The following is a 25,369-nucleotide window of genomic DNA, read 5'->3' on the forward strand; positions in this document are numbered from 1 at the left end:
GGAGACACGGTGGAGGGGACATGAAATGGGGCAGTTTGGTGAAAAGTTCAGTTTGGTATGTGTTTGAGGTACCCGAGGGCAATTGAACATATGAGCTCAGAGCTCAGAATAGTCTGGGCTGGGGATACAGACTGAGTAATTGTTAACTGAATCTGGGGGAGTGGGTGGCACCTTCCAGAGAAAGCAAGAACCCTCGTATAGTCCAGCATTTAAGAGGCTAGTGGGAGAGGGGCACCTGGGTGGCTCAGTGAGTTAAGCCTCTGCCTTGGGCTCAGGTCATGATCTCAGGATCCTGGGATGGAGCCCCACATGGGGCTCTCTGCTCAGCAGGGAGCCTGCTTCCCACACCCTCCCCTCTGCTAGCCTCTCCACCTACTTGTGTCTCTCTCTGTGTCAAATAAATAAATTTAAAAAAAAAAAAAAAGAGGCTAATGGGAGAAAACTGAGAGGTAAAAGGAACCAGGAGAGCAGGGTCACAGAAACCAGGGAGTAGAGTTTCCAGAAGGAGGAGTGGAGAGAAGTGTCACGTGTCATGGAGAGGTGAAGCAAGACAAGGATGGAGAAGTGCCCATTGTATTTGGCAACTAGTGACCTTCAGAAAGCAGTTTCAGCAGAACAAGAGCCAGTTCAAGGTGGGTGGAGGAATGAATGGGAGGTGAAGAAGTGGGGAGGGGAAGCTTGGGACTTTGTCAGGAAATTTGGCTGTAAGAAAACAAGATGGGGGGGGCACCTGGTTGGCTCACGGTTAAGGTTAAGCCTCTGCCTTCTGCTCAGGTCATGATCTCAGGGTCCTGGGATGGAGCCCCACATGGGGCTCTCTGCTCAGCAGGGAGTCTGCTTTCCCCTCTCTCTCTCTCTGCCTGCCTCTCTGCCTACTTGTGATCTCTGTCTGTCAAATAAATAAATAAAATCGTTAAAAAAAAAAAAAAAGATGGGGAGTCACTTATAGAGAAACAGTAAAAATACACTTTTCAGGGCATACACTTGGCTGGCTCAGTCAGTAGAACATGTGATTCTTGGATCTCAGGATTGTGAGTTTGGGCTCCACATTAAGCATAGAGATTACTTAAAAAAATAAAATAAACAAAAAAAGAAAAGAAAAGAAACACACTTTTCAAGGAAACCTTACAAGGCAAAGGGGAAAAATCACAAAGAAGATGCAAACAGCCTATCTGCATCAATTTTAGATCTTATATTTTTTGGGTCTATGTTAGTATCTCAAGAATGAAGGATCTAGAAGGGACTTGATTTAGTCTGGAGAAGAGAGATTTATCGCTTGTTAAGAGCAAGAAAGGAGGGGCGCCTGGGTGGCTCAGTGGGTTAAGCCGCTGCCTTCGGCTCAGGTCATGATCTCGGAGTCCTGGAATCGAGCCCCGCATCGGGCTCTCTGCTCAGCAGGGAGCCTGCTTCCTCCTCTCTCTCTACCTGCCTCTCTGCCTGCTTGTGATCTCTCTGTCAAATAAATAAATAAAATCTTTAAAAAAAAAAGAGCAAGAAAGGAAAGGATTGGTGCAACATAGGTAAGTGTATAGGGATAGACAGCAGACGAAGAATTTCATGCTCAGTTGCCTTCATTGTTTGCCTGGGAGAGGAGGTGAGAAGGGATCTGGAGGAGTTTTGATCAGCTGCTCTGGGAGGCAAGGGAGGAAACCAGAGGGATACACAGAAGCGGGAGCAACACCAAAGAGCCAGTTAACTTCCTAGGCTTTCAGTTGCCTTCATTGTTTGCCTGGGAGAGGAGGTGAGAAGGGATCTGGAGGAGTTTTGATCAGCTGCTCTGGGAGGCAAGGGAGGAAACCAGAGGGATACACAGAAGCGGGAGCAACACCAAAGAGCCAGTTAACTTCCTAGGCTTTCAGTTGCCCCAGTGTTTTGGTCATGCACTTTTCTCCATTCATCTCAGAAGCTCCAAGGTATGAGCGAAGAGGACACATAAGGGTATGCTCTAAAATGGGGGCCAGGGGGTGCTTGACTGGCTCAGTTGGGAGAGGACGTGCCTCTTGATCTCTGGGTCATGAGTTCACACCCCACATTGGGCATACCAGTTGCCTACTTTAAAATAAAATAAAATAAAACAAATTAAATTAAAATAATAAAATTAAATTAAAAAATAAAATGGTAGGGGTTAGAAGGGTGAATGTGGTAGATCATCTTGGTACAAGAGAACTGAGCTATTGGCAAAGAAGCAATGGAATCCCACTGGAGGACAGAATTGTCACTGGGACTGAGGTGGTGGTCTGGGGGACAAAATGAAGAGAATGGGATACCATTTTTTGTTAAAAATTACAACCTAGGGGTGCCTGGGTGGTCGTTAAGCACCTGCCTTTGGTTCAGATCATCATCCCAGGGTCCTGGGATGGAGCCCTGCATTGGGCTCCCTGCTCCTCAGGGAGCCTGCTTCTCCCTCTCCCACCTCTCCTGCTTGTGTTCCCTCTCTTGCTGTGTCTCTGTCAAGTAAATAAATAAAATCTTAAAACAACAACAACAACCTAGATTGATGTCTACCAGTAGTAGAATGGTTAAATAATAGGATAAGTTTATAAAAAATTATATCTATATTTTAATGAGGTAAATTTTTGAAAGATTCATTTATTTACTTTTTGAGAGTATGAGAGAGTATGCAAGCAGGGGAGGGGCAGAGGAAGGGAATCTCTTAAACAGACTCCATGCTGAGCTCAGACCAACACAGGCTCTATCCCACGACCTTGAGATCATGAACGGAACCAAAATCAAGAATCAGATGCTTAATCCATTGAGCTGCCCAGGTGCCCCTATTTTAATGAAGTATATCTATGTATAATGACATGAAAATATCTCTAGAATAAATTGTCCAGTGGGGGGGGGGACAAACAAATGTGTAAATATATAGAAGAACATCTGGAAGGGTATGTACCACACTTTCAAATGCAAGTAAGGGAGTGGGACTGGGGAGGGATAAAGATTGACAACACCACAGAGTCATCATTGCACTTATTTTATTTTTAAGGTATCTATGTACATCAAGTAAATACACACTGGGGTTTGTGCGGTTTGGTTTGTCTTCCACGCTGGCATGCAACATTTTGGCAGATGTGAGTGGGCAGACCAGGTGCCCCTGGGGGTGACCCTGGCTCTCTGGAAAGGGATGCTGGGGTGGGGGGGATGTAGAGTGAAGTTTCTGGTGAAGGCCTTGTGTGTGTGTTCTTATTTATGTAAGTGAATTAGATTCCCCTTACATCTCTCTCTTCATCTGCCTGACACCTTCACGTTCTCTTATGTGTCTTAAAAGAATCATTTGGTGGCAAGATTACCTAAAGCCCACTGGCTTCTCAGGTGCCCTGTTGGCAAATCTTAGCTCAAGTCTACAGGGGCACAGGCGTCTTCCTTCTTCTCCCATTGGGCCTTTCCCTCTCTGCTCTGATTAGGGGCTTGGGGCAGGGGAGCCAGGGTGAACCCCTTTCCCTCAGAGTTGTGGTTTGCAAACTACTGTACAGAGCCCTCGGGTTCTGAACTTTTAGGACCATTCAAGAGCTCCTCCATTAATGAAGCATTTTTCCAGCAAATAAAGAAAATGTAAACTGCTCAGGTCTGCGTCACTTTGGGTTATTTTTTTCTATCAGGATTCTATATAAGATTTACTTTTAAAAAGGTTTGAATATCGCTGCCTTGGATTTACTCTACACCCTTCTGGTCGATTTTTTTTCCCTGCATTTTTCCATAATTGCTAAGAGGGGCCCAATAGGTAAAGGAAGAAGGAACTTTTCCCCTTGAAGGAGTCCCAGGCCAATACAGCCTGTATTTATAAGCTAGCACTCACCCCGAGCTTTCTTTCCTACCTTCAAAGCTAGGTGATGGTTGCCCTGCTGCTGGGGGATCCTGTTCTTCCATCCTATGTAAGACTGGGGATGGGGACACCAGACTTTCTTGACTTGGACTTTCTTGATTTTGACCTCCACTCTCCATCCCTGTAGTTACCTAGAAAACCACCTTAGCACCATGTGGAAGGAAAGGATGTCTGAAACCAAAGTAACAGTCCTATCAATTACATGGGGCAGTGCTGGTGGGGAGAGAGCTCTCCTCTCACCACCCTCCCCCAGTCTGGAAACTCTGCTCTGCCCCTTTCTTTAAAGTGCACTTAAAACCAGATGGAGACATTATCAAAGGAATTCTGTCAAACAAAATTTGTTTTTTATGCGTAATGGGGAAAAGTCAGGCTCCAGCCTGAAAGGAAGACATTTTGAGATCGATACTTTGCCAATGAACTGGAAGGTCCCAAACCAAAAGGTGGAGATGGGAAGAACATGCAGCCCAATATGGGACAGAGAAAGGAATCCAGCTCATCGCTGTGGCAAAAATACTTGGAATTTCCCAGCCTGTTCATCCCCGAACCCAAAGAAGCAATCAGCTGACTACACTTGCCTACAACTATCACCTGATAGATGAGCAGCCATTGACAGACCGTTGGGAAGGGTCTGCCTCCTCAAATTTTCAAAATATTTTAAAGCAACTCTAGGTTCTGTTCATGAGTTCTGGGGCAGAGAATATCAAAAGGAGTTTTGAGGAAAAATGGAAATGGTCCCTGGAATAATCCATGTCCTCGGTCATTGGGGCGGGGGATCAGGGCACAGGAAGAGGAAGGCAAAAGGTAGACTTTGGAGGGTGGAGTTGCACACCCAGACTCCCTCGGTTCAGTTGAGGGATATATGAAGAAAATTCTATGCGTAATTTAGCAGTTCTTCCATGTTACCCTCCCCTGTGCTGTCTGTGAAAGGAGAGGGGGGAGGAGTCTATTTCTGTATCTTCTTATGATGCTAAGACATTCTTCTGCTTAAGGCTTTGTGTGTGTGCGTGTGTGTGTGTGTGTGTGTGTGTGTGCATGTGTGTGTGTGCATGCGTGTGAAGGATCACAGCCCTCTAGCTCCCATTTTTTCTTTTATCATCTCCATGACTAACACCACTCAGTGTGAGAGACGCATGTTTGAAAGAAGAAACATTCACCCTCCTCCCTATTGCCCCACATGAGGAGAGTATACTATGCTTAGAAATCGCTAAATACATCATTAGATACTTAGAGAGTAAGACAGAGAGGAGAGACATAGCAGCAGCTTTTGATATATAGATATAGAGTACAAAGGGATACAGAGTAAGAGAAGACATCAAACAGTACAGTTGAATAACGAGGGTTGGGAGGGAGTTGTTAGTGTCACAGACCACAGGTTTGCAGCATGCTGAGAGGAGAGGCCTCAGTCCCTCTTAGAAACTGGGGAAGAAAGAGAAAGAGCTTGTGAGGGACCACCTTCTCACCCAGCCAGCCAACAGGAACAGGGTGGCATTTGTACAAACTTTGGTTTACGGTCTTGTTCCTTTACTACCAACAACCGGACACCGCTCTCCGAGCGCCTGCTCCTCTACCCCAGCCCTTCCTCTTTCTTCTCCACCCCTCTTTCTTCACTCTTCATGCCTTTCTGCCTGTGGGTGTCTGGCCTACCATCCCGGAAAGCCCCAGAGAGGTCTTGGCTTGGACGCAGCCCAGCAAGCAACCGGCCATATTCTCTCATTTCTAGGTCTCCAGAGATGCAAAGGGGACAATAAGACAGGCTCCTAGTGTCCAGCTCTGGGCCCTCAAGCACGTGAGAAGCCTGGGGACACACAGACACCAGGAAGGCGCCTGACCTACTGGAAGAGAGGACCTGGGGACAGAGGTGGGATAAGGGATCTGAGAGGGGAAACACAGCTATTTTCTGCCTCTGCTGAGCAAGGTGGCAGGGGGTGCTGATGCTGCAGTATGGAGACAAAAAGTCAGCACTCCTGGGGCATTTCCTAATGCTTCTGGGTGACCTACACAGTTATGAGATGTATGGGACACAGGTACAGGAATGAAGACAACACCTCCTTTACTGGAGGCAAGTTGGTTAAGAAAATACCTATCCATCCAAAATTATTTTAGGGTGGAAGCAGAGAGGGGGTTGAGCTGATCTCTCTCAAGATCTCCTAATATCCCCTACATTCCCCAACCTGGGTGTGGCTCTAGACCGGCTCCGCCTCTGCTCACTCTTTTTGACGTGTGGCAGTGACCCCTAGTGGCAGAAAGGCAGTACTGTGGCTACTGCTTTGGCCAAAAGGGAAGCATCAGCGGGGGAGGGGAGGTCAGTGTCCAGAGCCTGGGGGTCAGTAAGGACACATCCCCCAGGCACGGAAAGTAGGAGCTGAGGGACAACTATACAGTAAAAGTTTTGAGATGATGAGAGAAAGCAGGAGAAACACAGAGGCGGAGGGCAAGACAGGAGGCAACCGGAGGCTGGTCAGAGGAAGCAGCCTGAAGCTACCTGAAAGTGCAGGTTTGTGGCAGTCCATGAGGGAGATTAGCTGGCTGCCGTCTCTTGGTGGAGAGGGAAAAGCTTGGCCTGCTCCTCAGCCTCATAGCCGCACGGCAGGTCACTCCTAGAAGAACAGACCCAGCACGGTCAGCTCCATATAAAGGAAAACATTCCTGTCACTGTGTTCTCATAGCATCCCTATGAGACCACAAAAGGCAGGGACTACTTGGGTTTACAGGAATACAAGGAAAACCGAAGGTGGAGAGATGGCGCCAACTCGCCCGAGGTCACAGAGTTCCCAAAGGAAGGAGAGAAAGGCAGGTCATCAGATGGCCATGCCATTTCCCCAGACCCCAAAACAGAGTGGGGAGACGCCCCAAGTGGGATTGGAGGAGGGGATGTGCTCTCTGCACCAAGAGGCAGGGAATGAGTAGATCCTCGGGACAACCCGGTGATGGAGAGGATGGTTCTCATTCCCTCCTTTCCCTGCATGCTCCAGAGAACCTCTAAGTAGGGCACAGGGGAAATTTAATCATTTCTTTGGGTCCCACCCAGAGAACTCAAGAGCAACAGCAACTGGTGTACCTGTTGTCATTGATATCTGTGGCATTTCCTGAAGGCATCATCATGGAGAACACAGGATTAGGAGAAGAAAAAAGGATATGGCATGTTAGAAGCCATCTCCCTAAGCCCTCTCTCATCCTGACCAATTAGAGAAAAAGGCAAGACTTTAGAGTATAGCTGCCACCTGGGTCTGTGGCTCTTTATTTTCAACTACGCCAAGCTGCCTGCTCATTTTGTTTGAGAAAGTTCTCCCTGATCCCTTCTGAAGGAAAGGAGAAGGGGGAAGGGAGGGGAGGGAATAGGAGGCAATAGGAGGAATCCACTTCTAAGGTCCAAGATCCTGAAGTGATGGGCCTTGTTCAAGCTGTAGGTACAGCGTCACTGACTTTTCTTCTACTTTTCAACTTGCCCTGGGGATCCCAAAGGCTGGTCACCCATCTTTTTCACTCACCATTGTCCATGTTGGCCTTCTGGTAGGAAGCCAGGGGCCCGCCAGAAGATGGGGCCGCACTGCTGGTACAGGAGTTTGCAAAGCTGGATGGAGCAGAGGAGAGAGATGCTGCCTCTGGCACCCACCCTCGAGGACCCATAGGACCCAGAATCCCCAAAAGGAGAGAGCCGTACTCTCCTCCCATCCCCAGAGAACACAGGGCAACAAACAGGGCCACAGGCTGAGAGGGCAATGCCCACCTTCTAACTGTAGGTGTGAAGGTGAGAAAGGGTTTGAAATGAAGCTACTTAGGAAAGGAATTAAGTGTCAGCCAAAAATTGACCCAACCTATGCCTTATGGAGAGCAGAGAGCCTTGGGTGGGGACTCCAGCCCACGCCTGGGCCACTCACTACATGTCCGAGGTGGAGCTGGGCGCAGCCTGCAGGTACAGATTCTGGTAGTTCTGGAAGAGGCTGTTGGTGTAACTGATGCACTCAGGGCTCCGGGTGCCACAGGGGTTGGTGGGTGAAGATGCTGGATAGTGGCCAGGCCGGACAGGTTTGGCTGTGGTAAAGCAAGGAAAATGACCGTGAGGACGCTGCTTCCTTGCAGTTGCCCCAGTCCCGGAAGTCACGGAGCTGGAGCTGGACCGAGCTGCTCATGACCTCACTCTTACTTTTATACACTTTTGGGGGGATGGTAGTGGGGTGGTCCTCAGGGGGAGGTAGGAGAAAAAGCAAGCATCTAGTTGCCCAACACTTAGGAATGTGCTGATCTCCCCCTGAGGTAATCCCACCTTGTCTACAGCCTCTTACCCCCACTCACCGATCTGAGCAGAGTGGCCCCGCTTGCCAGAGCTCTTGTACCGGACGGCCTCCTTGATGCGGTCCACCTCTTGCTGGTACCGGCGCTTGTCCTTCATGGCGCCCTCCTTGGCCTCCTTCAGTGCACCCTCCAGGGCCTTAACTCTCTCAGCCGTAGCCCTAAGTCGTTTTTCCAATTTAGGAAGCTCACAACGCAGATCTGCATTGTCACGTACCAGCTGTGGGGTAAGCCCGAGGGAAGAGGCCAAGGCAAAGCCAGCGAACCAAGAGAGAGCCAGCAGTAGGGGCACGGGGGTGCAGGGCAGGGAGACAGAATAAAGAGAAATCAAGTCAGAGAAGATGGAGACCGCGCTCTTTCCTCAAAAGGCCTCGTTGCCTTTACCTAATTGCTCCTCTGGCCTGCTCTTTCCTCCTCCCGGAGCAAAGTGGTCAGGCATGAAAACGTTACATCATTTTCTGAGCAGCAAAATGTGTCAGCTCCACCGCAGCCCCAAACTCTTGTGACAGTGCCCTGTCCAGTCTTTTCCTGGCCTCGATCCCCACGCCCCCAGACCTCACAGCCTGTGCCAGACCAACAGCCCTGAGGCGACCATGGGGGTGAGGCAGCCCTCACCCAGAGATGGCTTTGTTGGCATGCATAGGGCGGGCAGCAGGAGATGAATCACTGAAGCACTGTCTGGAAGATGCGTATGGTTTTGAGTGCAGGTTAGGTGCAGTGCAAAGCAGAAGCTGGAACGTAGGAGCCCCCACCTCACCCCCCACCGGCACACATTCACACAGCACCCCATAGGAAGGAAAGAAAATGTTTGAGGGCTCACAAACATTTAGGCTCATTACCTTCACATTCAAGGATTTCCCGGACTGTCCCTCCCCCATTTAATTTAAGCAACCACCTTGCAGCCAGAGAAGACTTCCTGATCTTTTTTATAGGGCTGCACACAATAATGGGGGGCCCTCAGCCTGTGGGAGCCGGCCTTGAAAGATACCAGGTGAACTGGTAGAGCACATAACAGGAGAAAGGGCAGAGCTTGAAAATAAGTCTGTGCCCCTTCCACTTTGGACAACTTAAAGATTACAAACAATGGTTTGCTGTGACAAGAGTCCAGCTTAGTTAGGAATAGGGCTCAAGGCCTGGCTATTTAAGATTCTATGTAAGTTTCTACATCTCCCTCATTTCCCTATCTAGTCTTGTGTCTGCTGAAGTAGGACATTGTGAGGAGTCCTCCATCATCAAGGTGAGTTGTTTTTGGTGTTTGGGACTTTGCACAGAGAGAAGCAGTGGCTTCAGTGAGGAAAAAGGAAACAGCCCATGGTTTCCCGACACACACTTCGCTGTGGATAAGCCTGGAGGGTGTGATGCTAAGTGCAATAGGCCAGCCCCAGGACAAACCCTGCAGGCTTCCACTTATATGAGGTACTTTGAGGAGTCAGAATCATAGAGAACAAAAGAATGGTGGTTGCCAGGGGCTGGGAGGGAGGGGGAATGGGAGTTACTGCGTAGTGGGTATAGAGGTGCGGTTTTACAAGACAACAGGGGTGGGGAAGGACGGTGGGGGAGTCACACAAAAGTAGGAATGCATTTAATACCACTGAAGTTAAAGATCGTTCTGGTGGCAAATTTTATGTGTATTTTACCACACTAAAAATATTGGGGAAGAACAAGCAACATGACACACATTTGGACAGGGAAGGAAAGTGAACACAGAAAGGAGAAGAGGATGGCAGGGACGCCTGGGTGGCTCAGTTGGTTAAGCGGCTGCTTTCGGCTCGGGTCATGATCCCAGAGTCCTGGGACGGAGTCCCACATCAGGCTCCTTGCTCAGCAGGGAGCCTGCTTCTCCCTCTGCCTCTGCCTGTGCTCACTCTCGCGCTCTCTCTCTCTCTCTCTCTGACAAATAAATAAAATAAAATCTTTAAAAAAAAAAAAAAAGAGAGAGAGAAGAGGATGGCAGAACAGATTACAAAGGTTTCTTTCCTGGACCTTCAACTTTTCCGGAATGTTGTTACATTGTTATACTGCTGTATGTATAATGAGCAAAGGGGGAAAGATGGTAGTGCAGCCCTACACAGGCCCAAATAAAATAAATATACCCTGCAGATTATCACTGGGCCACAGTTCTGGGATTTTTCCCTCCCATTATATATGTTTAAAAAAAAAAGTACCAAGTATTTGTTAAATATGCTGGGCATTGCGCTGAGAAATTTAAGCTTCAGTTTAGTGAGAAGATGAATCTAAATCAAATGTCCAGGTGGGACTGAAAGAAAGGGCATGAAGTATAGATCAGGGTTTATTTCACGCGTCAGTTAGAAGAGCCGGTTGACACATTGGGGCACCTGTCCTCAAGGCTCAGATATTCGGCGCTGGCGAGGGTGTTCCTGCCCTGTATGCACCAAACATTTCCTGTCCTGACTCCTTTGCACTGCCCCTTCCACTTCCCCACCCCATACCTTTGAAACCCAGTCAGCCACCTAAGGAGCCACAGCAGCAAGAAGGGGGACAGAGAGGCAGCAACTTAATACAAAGGGGTTCCAACCAGCCCCTATCAGGGGCTGGTTGTGCCATCTGGAGGACACCTTTTTAAATTAATTACCCTGCATGCCTGCCCCAGGCCTGGGCAGATGGAGTTCTCTCTATGAGAGAAAGCCCCACTTCCCTGGCTTTTTCCTCATCCCTGACCAGTACCCCTTGTCTGTAGTTACAGGCCCATGCTTCTGAAACATCTACCAGTTTCAACCTCTCCCTCCAAATCCAGAGGCCTGGGGCATTTCCCTTTGAACAGGGGCAGGTTGGTAGCTTTGAGAGGGGAGAACAGGGATGGAACAAAGACCAGGGCAAAAGTGGAACCAAACATGGATAAGGAAGGGATTAGCAGGAAAAGTAAAAGGGAAAAGGAAGGAAAACATACAAAAATTGATTTTCCTAAATCCAAGGGACCTTGAAGGATTTGGGTCTCCCAGGCACCTGGCCTCAAGAGTTCTCTTCACCCTGTCCCCTACTCTTACCTGTTTGTGAACCTTTGTAAGCTGTTCCAGGTTGTTCTCAAGAAAGGAAATCTTCTGCTTTTGGGAGTGAATCCCCCCACTGTCCTCGGGCTCCATTTCTGCACTCTGATGAAAGACGGGGGCAGGGGGGGAAGATGTGGCTATCCCAAGGCCAGAAAGGTCTCACCCACAGCAGTCCAAGCCAGTTCCACTGGCAGCCACAGGGGTTGGAGAAAGCTGTGGGCAGGGGACAGTATGGGGGCTGGGAAGTTTCCAAGGATGGAACTCACTTTCTTGACTCGAGTCGTGACGTCTTGAACGAACAGCTTGCGAAGGTTGTGGAGGGTCTGGAGTTCCCGGGCCTGGAAAGAATGATGACAGATTGGGGATAGCCAAATCCCAGGTTAGCCTCTTGGCTCCCAAATTATAGGAACCATCAGTCTATCTGGGCAGGTGAGTCACTGATCCTTTAGGAAAAGATATGTCCTGATTATGCCACAGACTGACTCTGTCTGTATAAGGAAAGGGGTTATGGAGAAGTCAGGGAAAGAAATGAAGCCCCCACCTCACCCTGTTAACTTGGCCCAGAGGGAAACCACTCACAACTGTCTCCTCCAGACCCTTGAGGTCCTGCTTGGACTGTTCATGTCGCTCGTACAGAAATCTGGGGCAAGAAGAAAACACAAGAGTCCCTCAGGACTTTCCTTCCTCCCTCTCTCCTCCCTCTCCATTCCCTTGATCTAGACTCTGTTGTAACTAATTATAAAAGTTACCCATGTTTGCTGTGCAGAAATTAGGAAAGAAAAAGAAAGTACAATGAGTTTCATAAAAAGCCCATAATTTGACTACTTACAGATCAAACCACCATTAACATTCTGGTGTCCGTCTTTCCGGACTCTTACTATAATGCAGGTATATCCCACAAAAATTGTATGGGATCATACCATTCATACTGTTTTGCAGCCTGCTTTTCACCCTTAGAAGAACATGACCCACATCTTTCCAGGCCAGGGCAGCTAATGTTCAATAGAGGTAATCTCTGAACGTCTTTTTTTGGGGGTCCTTCCCCACCCCATCTGATGATTCTTCCGAGGCATCTGCCTGCTGGGGGCCACCGTTTCCCACCCGCATGGTGCCCGGCTCTGCAGGTGTGAGTGAGTAGCGGGTTGGGCCAACACTTACGTCAGCTCCTGGAGCTTGCTGCTCTTCTCGTGTTCTTCATTCTTCAGCTTCTCATGGTCGGCCTGGAGCTTCTCTAGCTCTAACTGCAGCTTCTGATTCAGGCTACCGAGGGCAAGGAGGTGTGGGAGAGAACAAAAAGGTTATTAATGAGGGGGAAAGGGAAGACCAGCCCTGCAAACGTTTCCTTCTGGTACAAGTGGGTCCGGTTAGGACTGAGGGATGCTTCTACCTTCAGATTAGCGGAAGGAGATGCAGGCCTTGGCTTCCACGACAGCGTGAGGGGCCATGGGCTATCTAATCATAAGGGCTCAAGGAGAAGAACTAGTCCTCACTGCCGTGCCTCCTGGAGTTGGGCTACAAAGCTGTGGCATGGTTGGGCAGGAAGTGGCCCATGGAAATGAATAAGCCAGACCCCAGGCCAAGAGGGAACCTAGAGGCCAGAGCCGGCCAGGGGGGACTCTTACTCTTTGAGCTCATCAATGGTCTTCTGCTTCTCGTTGATCTCATCCCGGAGCCGAGCCAGCTGCCGGTGATGGGCCTCCCGGTGACTCTCCAGCTGCACCTCCAGGGCCTTCTGCGAAGACCCCCATCCCACGCTCAAAGCCAGACTCCCAGCACCAGATGGGAGAGGGCCCCAGCTGCGCCCTGCCCCTTCCCCACTCACCTTCACGTCATCTGCATCCTGGGTGTCCGGCTCCTTGTCCTTTAGGGCCACTTCATGCACAGTTTCTGAGGGAAAGACGGGAGAGCAGCTTACTTAGCACCTCTGGAAAGAACTCCACTTTGTGACCAGAGTTCCAGGCAGGACAGGGGATAGTGACCCAGTGTGGGCCCCTGAGGATGTGCTGGGTTAGGACGGTACAGTTTGATACAGCAGGGAAAGAGGTCCCTGGAGGGTTTACAGCTCGTGTACAATAAGCTACAGGCCCAAGCTTCCATGGTCTCAGTCTCATGCGTAGGATGAGCCTGCTGTTAGGAGGTATATTTTGGTGTTCATGGCTTTTCCTCCCTGCCCCGCTCTGGGATCTCAGGTCCCAGGATGTGTGGTTTAGAGGTTGAAGAAGGCCTCACCCTGGGCCTGGAGCTTGGCCAGCTCATCGCTCAGGGAGTCATAGGACTCTTCCAGGTGCCGCTTCTTTAGCTCCACACTCTGCATATATTCTGTAAGCGAGCGGATCTTGGCCTCGTGCTAGTGGGGGGAGGGTTGGGGAGGGGAAGAAGAGGGATGGAGTCAAGGACACAGCTGGGCAACACTGACCTCTGCAGCTCTCCTCCCAGGGGCCCCCCCCTTATGCTGCACTGGCTTGTAGACAGTGGGCCATGGGCCATTTCTTTAGAGCCCCTTCCTTGAGACCCCATCAGCTCAGAGGGTGGTACCCTCTCTGAACCTTCCCTTCCCCGGCCCGGCCCCTCTCCGGCTAGCCCAGGCGCTTCTGTTCTGGACTTTGGCTGACCCTAGGCCCTTGACATGAAGGGTGGCTGCCGGGAGTCTTATCCCATAGCCGCAGACCCGTCCTCCTTCTCACAGCATGCAAAGGCTCTCGGTGCCCGGCGCTCACCTGGGAGATGAGGAGCTGGCAGGATGAGAGCTCCCGCCCGGTCACCTCCATCTTGCGGTGACATTCGACCTGCAGGTTCTCCAGCTGCCGGCAACGCTTGACCACTGACTTGACTTCCGACTTGATTTTGCTGATGTAGAGTCGGGCCACCGTGAACTCCTCCTCGATGGCTCCGCTGATCTCCACTGGCTGCGGGGTGGGAGACGGCAGCAAGAGGAGCTTCTGGGCTGCAGGGAAGCCTTTTCCCATTCCCAGGGATCTGGCCCGTCCCCGCGTACGCCCATCCACATGGAGACTTGGGTGGCACCCGTATTTTCCAAACAACTTTCAGAGGCTATCACCTGACATTTCATACTAAATCCTTCTCCCTGCACTTAAAGATCCAGTTCTGACAGTTGCCCTCTTCCATCTTATAGAGCAAAGTGATTTGGAGTCGCACTGATCTGCTCGATGGGCACTGCCACGGACTTGCAGATCTCATTCCCAGCTCTGGGCCTCACCTCTAACACCCGTTATCATATACCCATCTCCAGGGCCTCTTTTTTTATTTTTTAATTTTTTTTTAACGATTTCATTTATTTGACAGGTACAGTGAAAGAGGGAACACAAGCAGGGGGAATGGGAGAGGAAGAAGCAGGCTTCCCACAAAGCAGGAAGCCTGATGTGGGGCTCGATCCCAGTACCCAGTACCCTGGGATCGTGACCTGAGCTGAAGGCAGACACTTAACGACTGAGCCACCCAGGCGCCCCTCCATGGCCTCTTTATTCAGCACCCTCTAGAAGGTGTATTTACAGCGGAGTCTATGCAAAAGTCTACGTGTTTTCCCAGGTCTAATTTAAAGGCGTGTTTCCTGGCTCTTTGGCCCACCTTCCTCAGTATCCCTGAGGGCCTGGTACCCCACTGCCTCTCCCACCAGTGCCCAGGGCAAGAATGACCTGAACAAGACTGCTGCCTCCAGTACCACTCACCAGCTTAATCTCCCCGTTGCCCACGATGACACTGAACTCACTCAGGTCCTTCATCAGCCCGTTCAGCACCTCTGCAATTCGTTTCCGCTGGTGTCCACTGACCTCTTGTAGCCGCTGCAACTCAGACTCCAGAGCCAGCATGGTGGCCTGGGGACAGCCCCTCACGTCACCCCGTTGGCCATCTTCCCACTCCCCTCCCTAGCCCAGGCAGAGCCTCTGTCTCAGATGTGACCCCGAAGATGGCTACAGAGAGTACACAGGCCCTGCCAAAGGGTCTGGAAGAGATAGGGGTCAGGAGGGCAAAGGGTGGTGACAAGGCGGGAGAGGGTCCCGTGGCACACTGCACAGTGGGGCAAAGGCATGAGTGTGATGTGCCCCCAGGATGCAGAGGTCCCTGGTGGTGTTCTGGAGGCCAGGGGCGCTTGGACCCCGGTCAGCTACTCACCACTTTCTGAGACAGCTCATCCACCAGCAGCTGGTTCTGCTGGCTCTTCTCTTCTACCTCCTGGGACTTCTGGTCGTAGTTCACGGCCAGCTCCTCCAGGGCCTGCAGCACCTCCTTCACCTCCTCCTTAGCAGCATCATTCTCCGACTGCAGGTGGCTCAGCTCCCGCTGGACCTTCTCATTGTCACCCCGAGTGGACACCAGCAGCTAGGAGCAAGAGGCGAGGCACATGAGGGGGTCTGCCGCCAGTGACTGGCCCCCTGGTCAGGGGAAGCCAAGAGCACTGGCCCAGACGGGGCCTCTCTGGTTCCCTAAGCCTGGAGGGCGGAGCTCAAGGAGAGGGGCAAGGGTCAAAGTGAGAGCAAGAGGGCTGTATGCGTCACAGAAGGAAGAAACACCCAGACTCCCAAACCTGTGTTTTACACACAGTCCCAGTTAAGTCCCGAGACTTGGATAGTTTGGTGGGGGTGGTGACCAAGTTCTTCTTCCATCTGGTTGTAAAAGGTCTTTTATGCCTTTTGGGGAACACAATGCCCTCCTCTTATGTCTGGTCCTCCTTCCCATTACCTCTTCCTGGTCCAGCATCTGCTGCTTAAGCTTCTCTATGAGCTGACTCTGCTGGTTGATCTCATCATCCTGTTGGAGGCAAGGGGGAAAGGTGGGGTGAAGGGAATCTGCTCTGTCCAGTCAGGACTTATGGGGGTATGGGCAGAGGAAGGATCCTGACAAAGCTCCAGACAGTTCAGGCTTGAGTTAGAAACCCCATATCCTAGGGCGCCTGGGTGGCTCAGTGGGTTAGGCTGCTGCCTTCGGCTCAGGTCATGATCTCAGGGTTCTGGGATCAAGTCCCACATCTGGCTCTCTACTCAGCAGGGAGCCTGCTTCCCTCTCTCTCTCTGCTTGCCTCTGTCTACTGTGATCTCTCTCTGTCAAATAAATAAATAAAATCTTAAAAAAAAAAAAAAAAGGAAAGAAACCCCATATCCTAAAAAGAAGTTTTTCCCTCACTCTCTTGCCTCATTCCTGTCCTCACTTTCAAATTCCTTTCTCCCCGGAAGGTGGTATAACCTTGACAATACACCACAAGAGCCTTTAGGTTAAAGCGCATATCCTCTAACCCAGAAATCCCGCTTTAGTGCTCCACTCTAATCAAATCACTCAAAAGCAAAAACACACTACTAAAAACAGAGAAGATTAGAAGCCCTGTAATTAATGGTTTGATGCATTTCGATAAATGGACGGTTAGGTAGCCATTTTAAAAAAAATACTTTTGTAAGGAATCGGTAACAAAGTGGAAAATTGTTCCTTATACGATGTGGAATGAAGGAATCAGATGCAAAATTACATATATGGTGTATCTCAATTCATGCTCTCTGTGTGGAGAAAAGCAGAATGCTAAAGGTATTATCTCTGAATGGTGGGATGATGGAGGACTTAAATTTTCTTCTGTATATTTTTTTTAAGATTTTTATTTATTTATTTGACAGAGAGAGATCACAAGTAGACAGAGAGGCAGGCAGAGAGAGAGAGAGGGAAGCAGGCTCCCTGCTGAGCAGAGTGCCCGATGCGGGACTCGATTCCAGGACCCTGAGATCATGACCTGAGCCGAAGGCAGCGGCTTAACCCACTGAGCCACCCAGGCGCCCTCTTCTGTATATTTTTAATCACCTTCTAAATTTCTTTTTTTTTTTTTTAAAGATTTTATTTATTTATTTGACAGACAGAGATCACAACTAGGCAAAGCAGCAGACAGAGAGAGAGTGGGAAGCAGGCTCCCCGCTGAGCAGAGAGCCCGATGTGGGGCTTGATCCCAGGACCCTGGGATCATGACCTGAGCTGAAGGCAGAGGCTTTAACCCATTGAGCCACCCAGGTGCCCCATCTTCTAAATTTCTTAATATAATTTTTATTAAGTTCAATTTTAATTCCAGGATAGTTAATGCACAGTGTTATATTAGTTTAAGGTGTACGATGCAGTGATTCCATAGTTCTAAATGTTACTCAGGGCGACCTTCCACATGTTCAATAATGAGCGTGTGTCCCTCTTAAAAAAATTTTTAAAAAAGCAGTACAAGTGAATTCCTTCAACCCTCACTTCTCATGCCGCTGGCTGCCCCCTGTGCCCTGGGCGTCCTCACCTTGTCATCAAGCTGCTTATAGAGGCGGCGGATCTCCTCCTCATATTTCTGCCGCTCCTCGGGGGCGATGCGCACCACGATGGAAGAGTTGTCATTCACGGGCGTCTCCTCACAGAGCTCAGTTCCCAGGGCCGCATCGTCCCCAGCTAGGCGCTCCGTCTCAGGCACATTCTCTCCTGGCCAAGGGGCAGAACAAGGAGAGGGATGGGAGAAGATCCTTCAGGACTCCTTCCTGCCTCGCTCCTCAACACTGAGACCTCCAGGCAGGTCTCCATCTTTGTTACCAAGTGCATGCACCTCCAACCTTTTCTGGGGGGTGGGATAAGGGCTGCCATCAGCCCCCTCTCCCCTTCCTTCATCACCGCTGGACTGCACCCCTCCAGAGACACAGCCCTCCTTGGAGGTTGGCCCGCCCTGAAGCCCCACACCAGACAGGGCCCCTCTGGTCCCCTCAGCCTCCTCCTCCTGCCGCGTCTCACACCAGCTGGAACTCTCTCTAACCATTGCGCCACCGGCTGAGCTCAGCCTCTAGCTTGGCAATTGTCTCCTTCTGAGCCTTTGTCTTCTCCTTCTCCTTCTCATATTTCTTCTTCCACTGCTCAGCAGTCAGCTCCAGATTCACCGAGGCAGTGTTCTTAATGGTCTTTGCCCTGGGGGAGGAGAACAAGGAGCTGAGACCTCCATGAAGGCTGGTGTGACATGGAGGGGAGAGAGCAACAGGGGCTGGCTCAGGAGTGGGGACCCTGCCACTGACCGCTGCCCAAACATCAGGGTGGACTTGGTCTCTGCATCGTTGTAGCTGGATGGTGAGCAGCAGATGAACATAGTCGTCCGGCAGTTTCCTCCCAGAGAGTCCTGGAGAATCCGTGTCATTTTGCTGTCACGATACGGGACGTAGCTTTTCTGGGGGAGGAGGGAGACCACGAATCAGAAAAATATTCAACAAGGAAATCAGAAAGGACAGCGATGCTGACAAGGGATTCCACACCCCATGGATCGAGCATGATGAAATGGCAGCAGTAGGAGAAGATGGGACAAGGCCTAAGGGACACTCACCGTGCCTTCAGCCAGCGCGGAGATCACGTTCCCAAGGGCTGACAGTGACTTGTTGATATTCTTTGCCTCATCCAGCACAGCCCCCTCTGCTCCGGTCTTGCTGACCTACCAGAGCATTAAGGAAGGAGCGTGTCACGAGAGCTGCAGGGGGACAGAGGGCTCTCGCCGCCTCTTCTCCACTCAGGAGGATTCAGTCCAAGGAGGGGAGGGAGGGGACAGTGGAAGAGAACAGACAAGGCCCTTCCTCTATTACCCTAACCCTCTTGCCAAAGCCACCCCCTCCCGCCCACATATTGTACTATCCCATTTATAGGAGATGTCCAGAAAAGGCAAATCCACAGAAACAAAAAGTAGATTAGTGATTGCCAGGGGTTAGGGGAGAGGGGAATAGGGAATGACTGCTAACAGGTGATGAAAATGCTCTAGAATTAGTGGTGATGGGCACACAACCTTCTAAGAATCCTAAAACCCATGGAGCTATATATTTCAAAATGGTGAAACTTTATGGTATGTGAATTATATCCTAATGAAAAAGTTATTTTGATGAAAACAAGTCCCCAGACCTCCTCCCCTGTCCACCCCACTGCCAGGTCCCCAACCTTCTCACTCCCCGCCAGGTCCACAAGATACAGCTTCCCACTGAGCTTCTGCTCGGTCTCCATGTTCTCCTGCTTGATGTTGATGAGGAAGATGCTGTGGCTCCGAGAGCTGTGCTCGTTCATGTCTGCAGGGCCAAGGCAGAGACAGTCCCTGTACCGATACCTGCGGAGCTGAAGCCCGAAGCCCCCAGCCTCACCTGACCGCTGGCCCACCCGGAGACAGAGGGCACCTGCTAGGACCAGCCCTGCCACTGCACCTCCCAGGCAGCTGGGTCGCACATCCAAGAGGGGCCCCTTCTTCTGGAGGACACAGTCCACCCTTGCTCCCTTCCAGTCCCTCAGCCCCAGAGGATGTAGAGGAGTAGCAGACTCCTAGACTCAAGAGCCCCGTAGATCCCCACTCACTGGTGACAGCCACATGACGATTTGATTTCCCCTCATCAATCACATCTAAAATCTCCTCGGGACTGGACACAAAGCGTTCGGTACAACCCTGCAGGAGGCGAATGGACAGTGACCCACAAATGTTGATCTGCAGATTGTATTACCTGCACGCTGACCAAACGACCTTTCAAAACTGTCTTTTCCAAACCCTCAGACTTTCCCTAGCACTTGGCACATCTCACTTCTCTAAGACATCTGCCTTCCAACTTCCAGGTCTCTGGTCTACCCACCTGCCACGCCCCCACTCTCAGTACAGTGACCCCCGCCCAGATGCCCCGTCCCCACTCTCACCTTGACAAATGGCACCCGATTCTTGTCCTCATGCACAGACAGATTTGTCTTGGTCACTGAATCAAGACAATGCAGGGTAAGCAAGGCCAGCAGTCCTTCCCCCAACCCTGCACCCTGCAGCCTGCTGAGACAGTGGTTTCTTCTATGTGAAAAAATGAGGGGGTGCCTGGATAGCTCAGTCAGTTAAGAGTCCACCTCTTAATTTTGGCTCAGGTTAGGATCTCACAGTCATGAGATTGAGCCCTGCGCCGGGCTCTCTGTGCTCAGTGAGAAGTCTGCTAGTCCCTCTCCCTCTGCTCCTCCCCCACTCCCGCCACCACTCATGCTTGCTTGCTTTCTCAGATAAATAAATAAATAAATTAATAAATTAAAAAAATCTAAAAAATAGAAATAAAAATAAAGGAGAAAGACTTCCCCATGAAGTTTTAATTCCCTGCACACACTGAAAGCTTAGTTTCTTCTCTTCCAGGATTCTAGCCTCAAGGTCCCAGCTGGTCTCAGGCTATTCTATATAGGCCTGATTGTCCACGCTCATCTTCCGACCCTTTTTACTTTCGGAAACTTTGGGGAATGGAGGCAAGGGACATGGATATGAGTGTGTGTGTGTGTGTGTGTGTGTGTGTGTGTGTGTGATCTGCACAAAAGCAATGTGATCTTTCTTTTCCTTGCCCTCCTCACACCCCCACCTGCCTGCCCAGTTGGGTTAAACACCACTCACCATCCAGAAGGTCACGAATTTTGTCCAGGTAAATCTCAAAGTAAGAAACCTGGTCAGGGAAAAAGTGAAGAGGGCCTATTTTAAATCTGACCCAGGGATCTCATGTGACTACGACCTGCTCAAATGGTAGGTGGAGGAGAGAAAGAGCAGATGAGAATATCTTAGCAGAGAAGAACTGAAGTAACCAGAGCAGAAAGTAAGTTGGGGTGCCCAGGTACTCAGCGGGTTCGTACTAGTTCTTCCCCTCCCAGGTCCCATTTGAGGATGCCCAGCTGTCATGCCGTGATTACCTTGATGTGGAACTCAAGGTTCTCATCCATGGAGTAGATGTGGTTGAAGATGTCTCGGGCAATTCGAGGAATGATTCCCATCAGCTGGGGGTCATGCAGCTTTCCCTAGGGGGGAAGGGTATTCCAGAATGAGGCTGAGACTCAGAAAGAATGAGACAACTCAAGAAGTATGCAGGTGAACCCAGAGGTCAGAGTGGGTAAGAAGACCATCTTGGGCAGCCACTGCCATGTCTACCTTTAACTGAAATGATGAGACACCTGAGTGGCCCTTTGGACTTTTATGGCAGCTGCTTTTCCAGATCAAAAGAAGAAAACTAGAGTAGTGGAAAGGATGGAAAACTGCAGCAGGCTGGGGGGATTTCACTACACTTCCACTATCATCCTGCCCCTCCACTCATCCTCCAGACCAAGCAAGCTTGATTCCTAGGTCTTGCCCCACTGAGATTCCTGGGCCTCCCATTAACACTCCCAGCTCCTCACCCCTCATGGAAGTCAGAACCCTCACCTCCATGGTATGTGTTTTCCCTGAGGATGTCTGACCATAAGCAAAAATGGTGCCATTGTAGCCAGCAAGGACATCTGGAAGAGACAGCAGAGAAAGAGCATTGGTGGAAAGAAGTGGGGTAAGGAATGGCAAACCTGAAAACATAGATTCTAAAAATACATCTTACAAAGATAATACATGTTACCTTTGACAATCTGCATGGCACATGCATGATAAACTTGCTCCTGAGTCGTGTTTGGGGGGAACACACGGTCAAAGACATATGGCTTCCCCTAGAATGGGAATAAAACATGGCAGACATCGGCAGTCAGGATGTGAGGGAGAAGAAATACCGCAGCTCCCTTCCATTAGCCCGAGAAGGTCCCTGTTTTTCAGCCATCTGTATCCACGGATGGTTTGGGGGGATGACCCAGACTAGAGAAAGAGGAGCAAAAGTTAGTGCTGACAGCAGGAGCTGTTCCCATGCGCTAGAGAGTGCCATTGAGAAGTGTCACAGCATGACACTGTGTGAGGGGATCTCAGTCTTGGTGTGATGATTTAGCACTCCACCACTCCAGGCCCCTCCCTGGGAAACCTAACAGGTAAAGACAGTAGGGCCACAGGCCATGGAGAGTGAAAAACAATTCATTAACATTAAAAATCTAGGGATGCCTGGGTGGCTCCATCAGTTAAGTGTCAGCCTTCGGCTCAGATCAGGATCCCAGAGTCCTGGGATCAAGCCCCACATCGGGTTCCTTGCTCAGTGAGGAGCCTGCTTCTCCCTCTGCCTGCCGCCGCCCCCCCCCCCCCCGCCACCCCACAGCTCTTGGTCTCTGTCTCTGACAAATAAATAAATAAAATCTTTAAACACATTAAAAATCTACCTCTAGGTTTAAAAATATCATCCTCAATAGATCCATATGTCCTGATAAGGAAGGATCTTCAAGCTGCAACTAAGTGACAGACGCCAAGTTAGGGACATATGTATAGTATGTTTCCTATTACGTAAATGAAATCCACACATAGCAAGCTGCTGAGCTGTTGTACAAACATTAGCACAACTTCTCTCTCTGTGAAAGAAATATATGAAATCAGAAACGTGGGTTTCCTTTTAAGGAACCAACTTCAAATAAAGAGAAACTGAAACAAATCACTGACCGACAAGTACTTTGTTTCATCTAGGTTGTATGTTACAAATCATGAATGCTGATACGATGTTACAGATACAGAATATTTACAACCTGGGGAGCCAAAAAATGTATTCACTCTCTAAGGATACTAAAGGGAAGATCTCTGGTAAGATTAAATGAGAGGGTACCTAGGTGACTCAGTGGGTTAAAGCCTCTGCCTTTGGCTCAGGTCATGATCCCAGGGTCCTGGGATCGAGCCCTGCATCGGGCTCTCTGCTCAGCAGGGAGCCTGCTTCCTCCTCTCTCTTTCTCTGCCTGCCTCTCTGCCTACTTGTGATCTCTGTCAAATAAATAAATAAAATCTTAAAAAAAAAAAGATTAAATGGGACTATGCTTGTTCTCCATCACAAGTGATGAATTTCTCAGTGGTGTTTTCCTGCCTTTCAGTATAAAGAACCTATTGACTTAGTTGTCAAATTGTTTTACTTCAGAGCCCATCTTTATCCATCTGAAATGTAAAACTCTAAGGTGATGGTCACCAGAGTTTGGGAGACATGTTTTAACTAATTAAGGAAAGTCATAAAACTTTTATTGGCCAGAACCAGAGACAGCGGCTCTAGGAATATTCACAATATTCCATCTATACATAGAACTTTTTTTCTAGATGAATTTTCTAGACAAAAATGTTAACAGTGGTTACTCTGAGGAAAGGCAAGTCTTTTATTTTTCATTTCGTATCCTGGATTATATATATGTTTTATTTTGGGGGCACCTGGGTGGCTTAGTGGGTTAGACCTCTGCCTTCAGCTTGGGTCATGATCTCAGGGTCCTGGGTTCCCCATCAGGCTCTCTGCTCAGTGGGGAGCCTGCTTCCCCCCGCCCCCGCCTGCCTCTCTGCCTACTTGTGATCTCTCTCTCTGTCAAATAAATAAATAAAATCTTTAAAAAAAATTTTATTTAATTTTATTAGTAATCTCTACACCCAGTGTGGGGCTCAACTTCACAACCCTAAAATCAAGACTTGCATGCTTTTCTGACTGAGCCAGTCAGGTGCCCCGGGATTGTTTATATCTTCAAACCATGTACAAGTGTTTTATTTTTATTTTATTTTTTTTTAAGATTTTGTTTATTTATTTGACAGAGAGAGATCACAAGTAGATGGAGAGGCAGGCAGAGAGAGAGGGAAGCAGGCTCCCTGCTGAGCAGAGAGCCCGATGCGGGCCTCGATCCCAGGACCCTGAGATCATGACCTGAGCCGAAGGCAGCAGCTTAACCCACTGAGCCACCCAGGCGCCCTACGAGTGTTTTATTTTTAAAAGTTTTTACTTCTTAATGTCACAGAGAGTGGGACAGTAGAGTATTATTTTGTTTCTTTCTTTTTTCTTCTTTGCATGAGGGAAAATTAATAAATATATCTTGTAATATTTAAAAGATTTGAAAAGTCTGGAATATGGGGGGAAAAAATCTGCCTGGAATATTTACTTGATCTCTCTTTGGTGAAAGCATTTGAAACCCCCAAACCAGAATCCTCAAAGAGAAATAAGTTGTGAAGATGCTATCTACAGTGAAGGGAGTACTGTAAACCGATCAAGCCCCTCTGGAGGACAATTCTATTAAATATTTAAATGTCCATACTGTTTGTACTCTATATCAGGGATTCCAGTGTTAGGAATTCATTTTAACACTTACTTAAGCACTTAAATATTTATGTAGAAGGATGTTCAGTGTAGCACATTGTATTAAAGTAAAACTAGAAATAATTCAAACATCCATCAACAAGATGTTTGTTATGATACCTCCATATTCTATTCCCCTTAAAATGAGTGAGGTTGGTTTACATATATTGACATGTTCAAGCTCAAGTGAGTAAAAAAATAAAAACAGTGTGTATAATGTGATTATATATATTTTTTAAAGCACATGGACAAAATAGCCTTAAAAAAAAGACATGGAAGACTTTCTGCAGACCTGCTAATGGTGATTATCACAGAAGGGCAGAATAACAGGTTTGCAACATTTTTTCTGTGATCTTTAAATGTTTTACAGTGATAACACATTGCCTTTAAACACATTTACTTTAAAATAGTAAAATATTATAGATGATGTTATAGAAAAATATGTAATCACATGACAAGGTATATACAAAATACTGTTAATCAAAAAATAGTATGCAAAAAATAAATACATAAAATAGTATGCAGTGTAAAAAACAAGTACAAAGGGGCTCAGTGGGTTAAAGCCTCTGCCTTCGGCTCAGTGGGTTAAAGCCTCTGCCTTCGGCTCAGTGGGTTAAAGCCTCTGCCTTCGGCTCAGTGGGTTAAAGCTCAGTGGCTTTAACCAGTGGCTCAGTGGCTGGGTGGCTCAGTGGGTTAAAGCCTCTGCCTTCGGCTCAGGTCATGGTCTCAGGGTCCTGGGATCAAGCCCCGCATCAGGCTCTCTGCCTTCCTCTCTGCCTACTTATGATCTCTATCTGTCAAATAAGTAAATAAAATCTTAAAAAAAAAAAAACCAACTACAAAAAGTATGTAAAAGATGATTCCATTTCTACAAAAAAAAATGTATATGTACATATGTACATCTTGCTCAGATAAACAAGGTAAGGGGTATCTGGGTACCTCATTTGGTTAAGTGTCTGACTTCAGCTCAGATCATGATCTCAGGGTCCTAAGATCAAGCCCCACCTCGAGCCCCCTGTGTCAGGTTCTGTGCTTCAGCAAGGAGTCTGCTTGTCCCCCCTCCCCCACCCTCTGCCCCTCCCTCTGCTCATGCTCTGTTTGTCTCTCTCTCAAATAAATAAATAAAATCTTTAACAAAAAAAGAAACATGTTAATGGTGGTTATCCTTGGACAGTGGAATTTTAGTAGTTTCTCTTCTTTTTTTTTAGATTGAAGACTTTTCTGAAATTAAGGGCACCTGACTGGTTTGGTTGGAAGAGCATGCAACTCTTGATCTCCGGGTTGTGAGTTTA

The 25,369-nt window shown here is 48.8% G+C and overlaps 1 protein-coding gene across 1 annotated transcript in view; it reads right to left on the bottom strand.

Annotated features, from left to right (window-relative positions):
* Window positions 1–2,958: 2,958 nt before the first annotated feature.
* KIF5A (kinesin family member 5A) overlaps window positions 2,959–25,369 on the bottom strand; it is a 32,412-nt gene continuing 10,001 nt past the window's right edge. The window contains exons 2-29 of the mRNA XM_047742341.1: window positions 21,477–21,564; window positions 21,293–21,366; window positions 20,788–20,892; window positions 20,498–20,546; window positions 19,780–19,835; window positions 19,450–19,537; window positions 19,045–19,169; window positions 18,446–18,550; window positions 18,144–18,292; window positions 17,891–18,039; window positions 17,390–17,565; window positions 15,820–15,888; window positions 15,253–15,459; window positions 14,808–14,954; window positions 13,839–14,027; window positions 13,351–13,468; window positions 12,944–13,008; window positions 12,744–12,853; window positions 12,280–12,381; window positions 11,701–11,761; window positions 11,388–11,459; window positions 11,119–11,223; window positions 8,117–8,333; window positions 7,702–7,855; window positions 7,312–7,394; window positions 6,882–6,909; window positions 6,306–6,420; window positions 2,959–5,239 (exon numbers count right to left, since the gene is read on the bottom strand). Of these exons, the coding sequence (XP_047598297.1) occupies window positions 6,342–6,420; window positions 6,882–6,909; window positions 7,312–7,394; window positions 7,702–7,855; window positions 8,117–8,333; window positions 11,119–11,223; window positions 11,388–11,459; window positions 11,701–11,761; window positions 12,280–12,381; window positions 12,744–12,853; window positions 12,944–13,008; window positions 13,351–13,468; window positions 13,839–14,027; window positions 14,808–14,954; window positions 15,253–15,459; window positions 15,820–15,888; window positions 17,390–17,565; window positions 17,891–18,039; window positions 18,144–18,292; window positions 18,446–18,550; window positions 19,045–19,169; window positions 19,450–19,537; window positions 19,780–19,835; window positions 20,498–20,546; window positions 20,788–20,892; window positions 21,293–21,366; window positions 21,477–21,564 (2,970 nt within the window). The 3' untranslated portion in view covers window positions 2,959–5,239; window positions 6,306–6,341. The remainder of the gene's footprint in view (window positions 5,240–6,305; window positions 6,421–6,881; window positions 6,910–7,311; window positions 7,395–7,701; window positions 7,856–8,116; window positions 8,334–11,118; window positions 11,224–11,387; window positions 11,460–11,700; window positions 11,762–12,279; window positions 12,382–12,743; window positions 12,854–12,943; window positions 13,009–13,350; window positions 13,469–13,838; window positions 14,028–14,807; window positions 14,955–15,252; window positions 15,460–15,819; window positions 15,889–17,389; window positions 17,566–17,890; window positions 18,040–18,143; window positions 18,293–18,445; window positions 18,551–19,044; window positions 19,170–19,449; window positions 19,538–19,779; window positions 19,836–20,497; window positions 20,547–20,787; window positions 20,893–21,292; window positions 21,367–21,476; window positions 21,565–25,369) is intronic.

Source organism: Lutra lutra, chromosome 8 (genome assembly GCF_902655055.1).
Source record: "Lutra lutra chromosome 8, mLutLut1.2, whole genome shotgun sequence".
Lineage (NCBI taxonomy): Eukaryota > Metazoa > Chordata > Mammalia > Carnivora > Mustelidae > Lutra > Lutra lutra.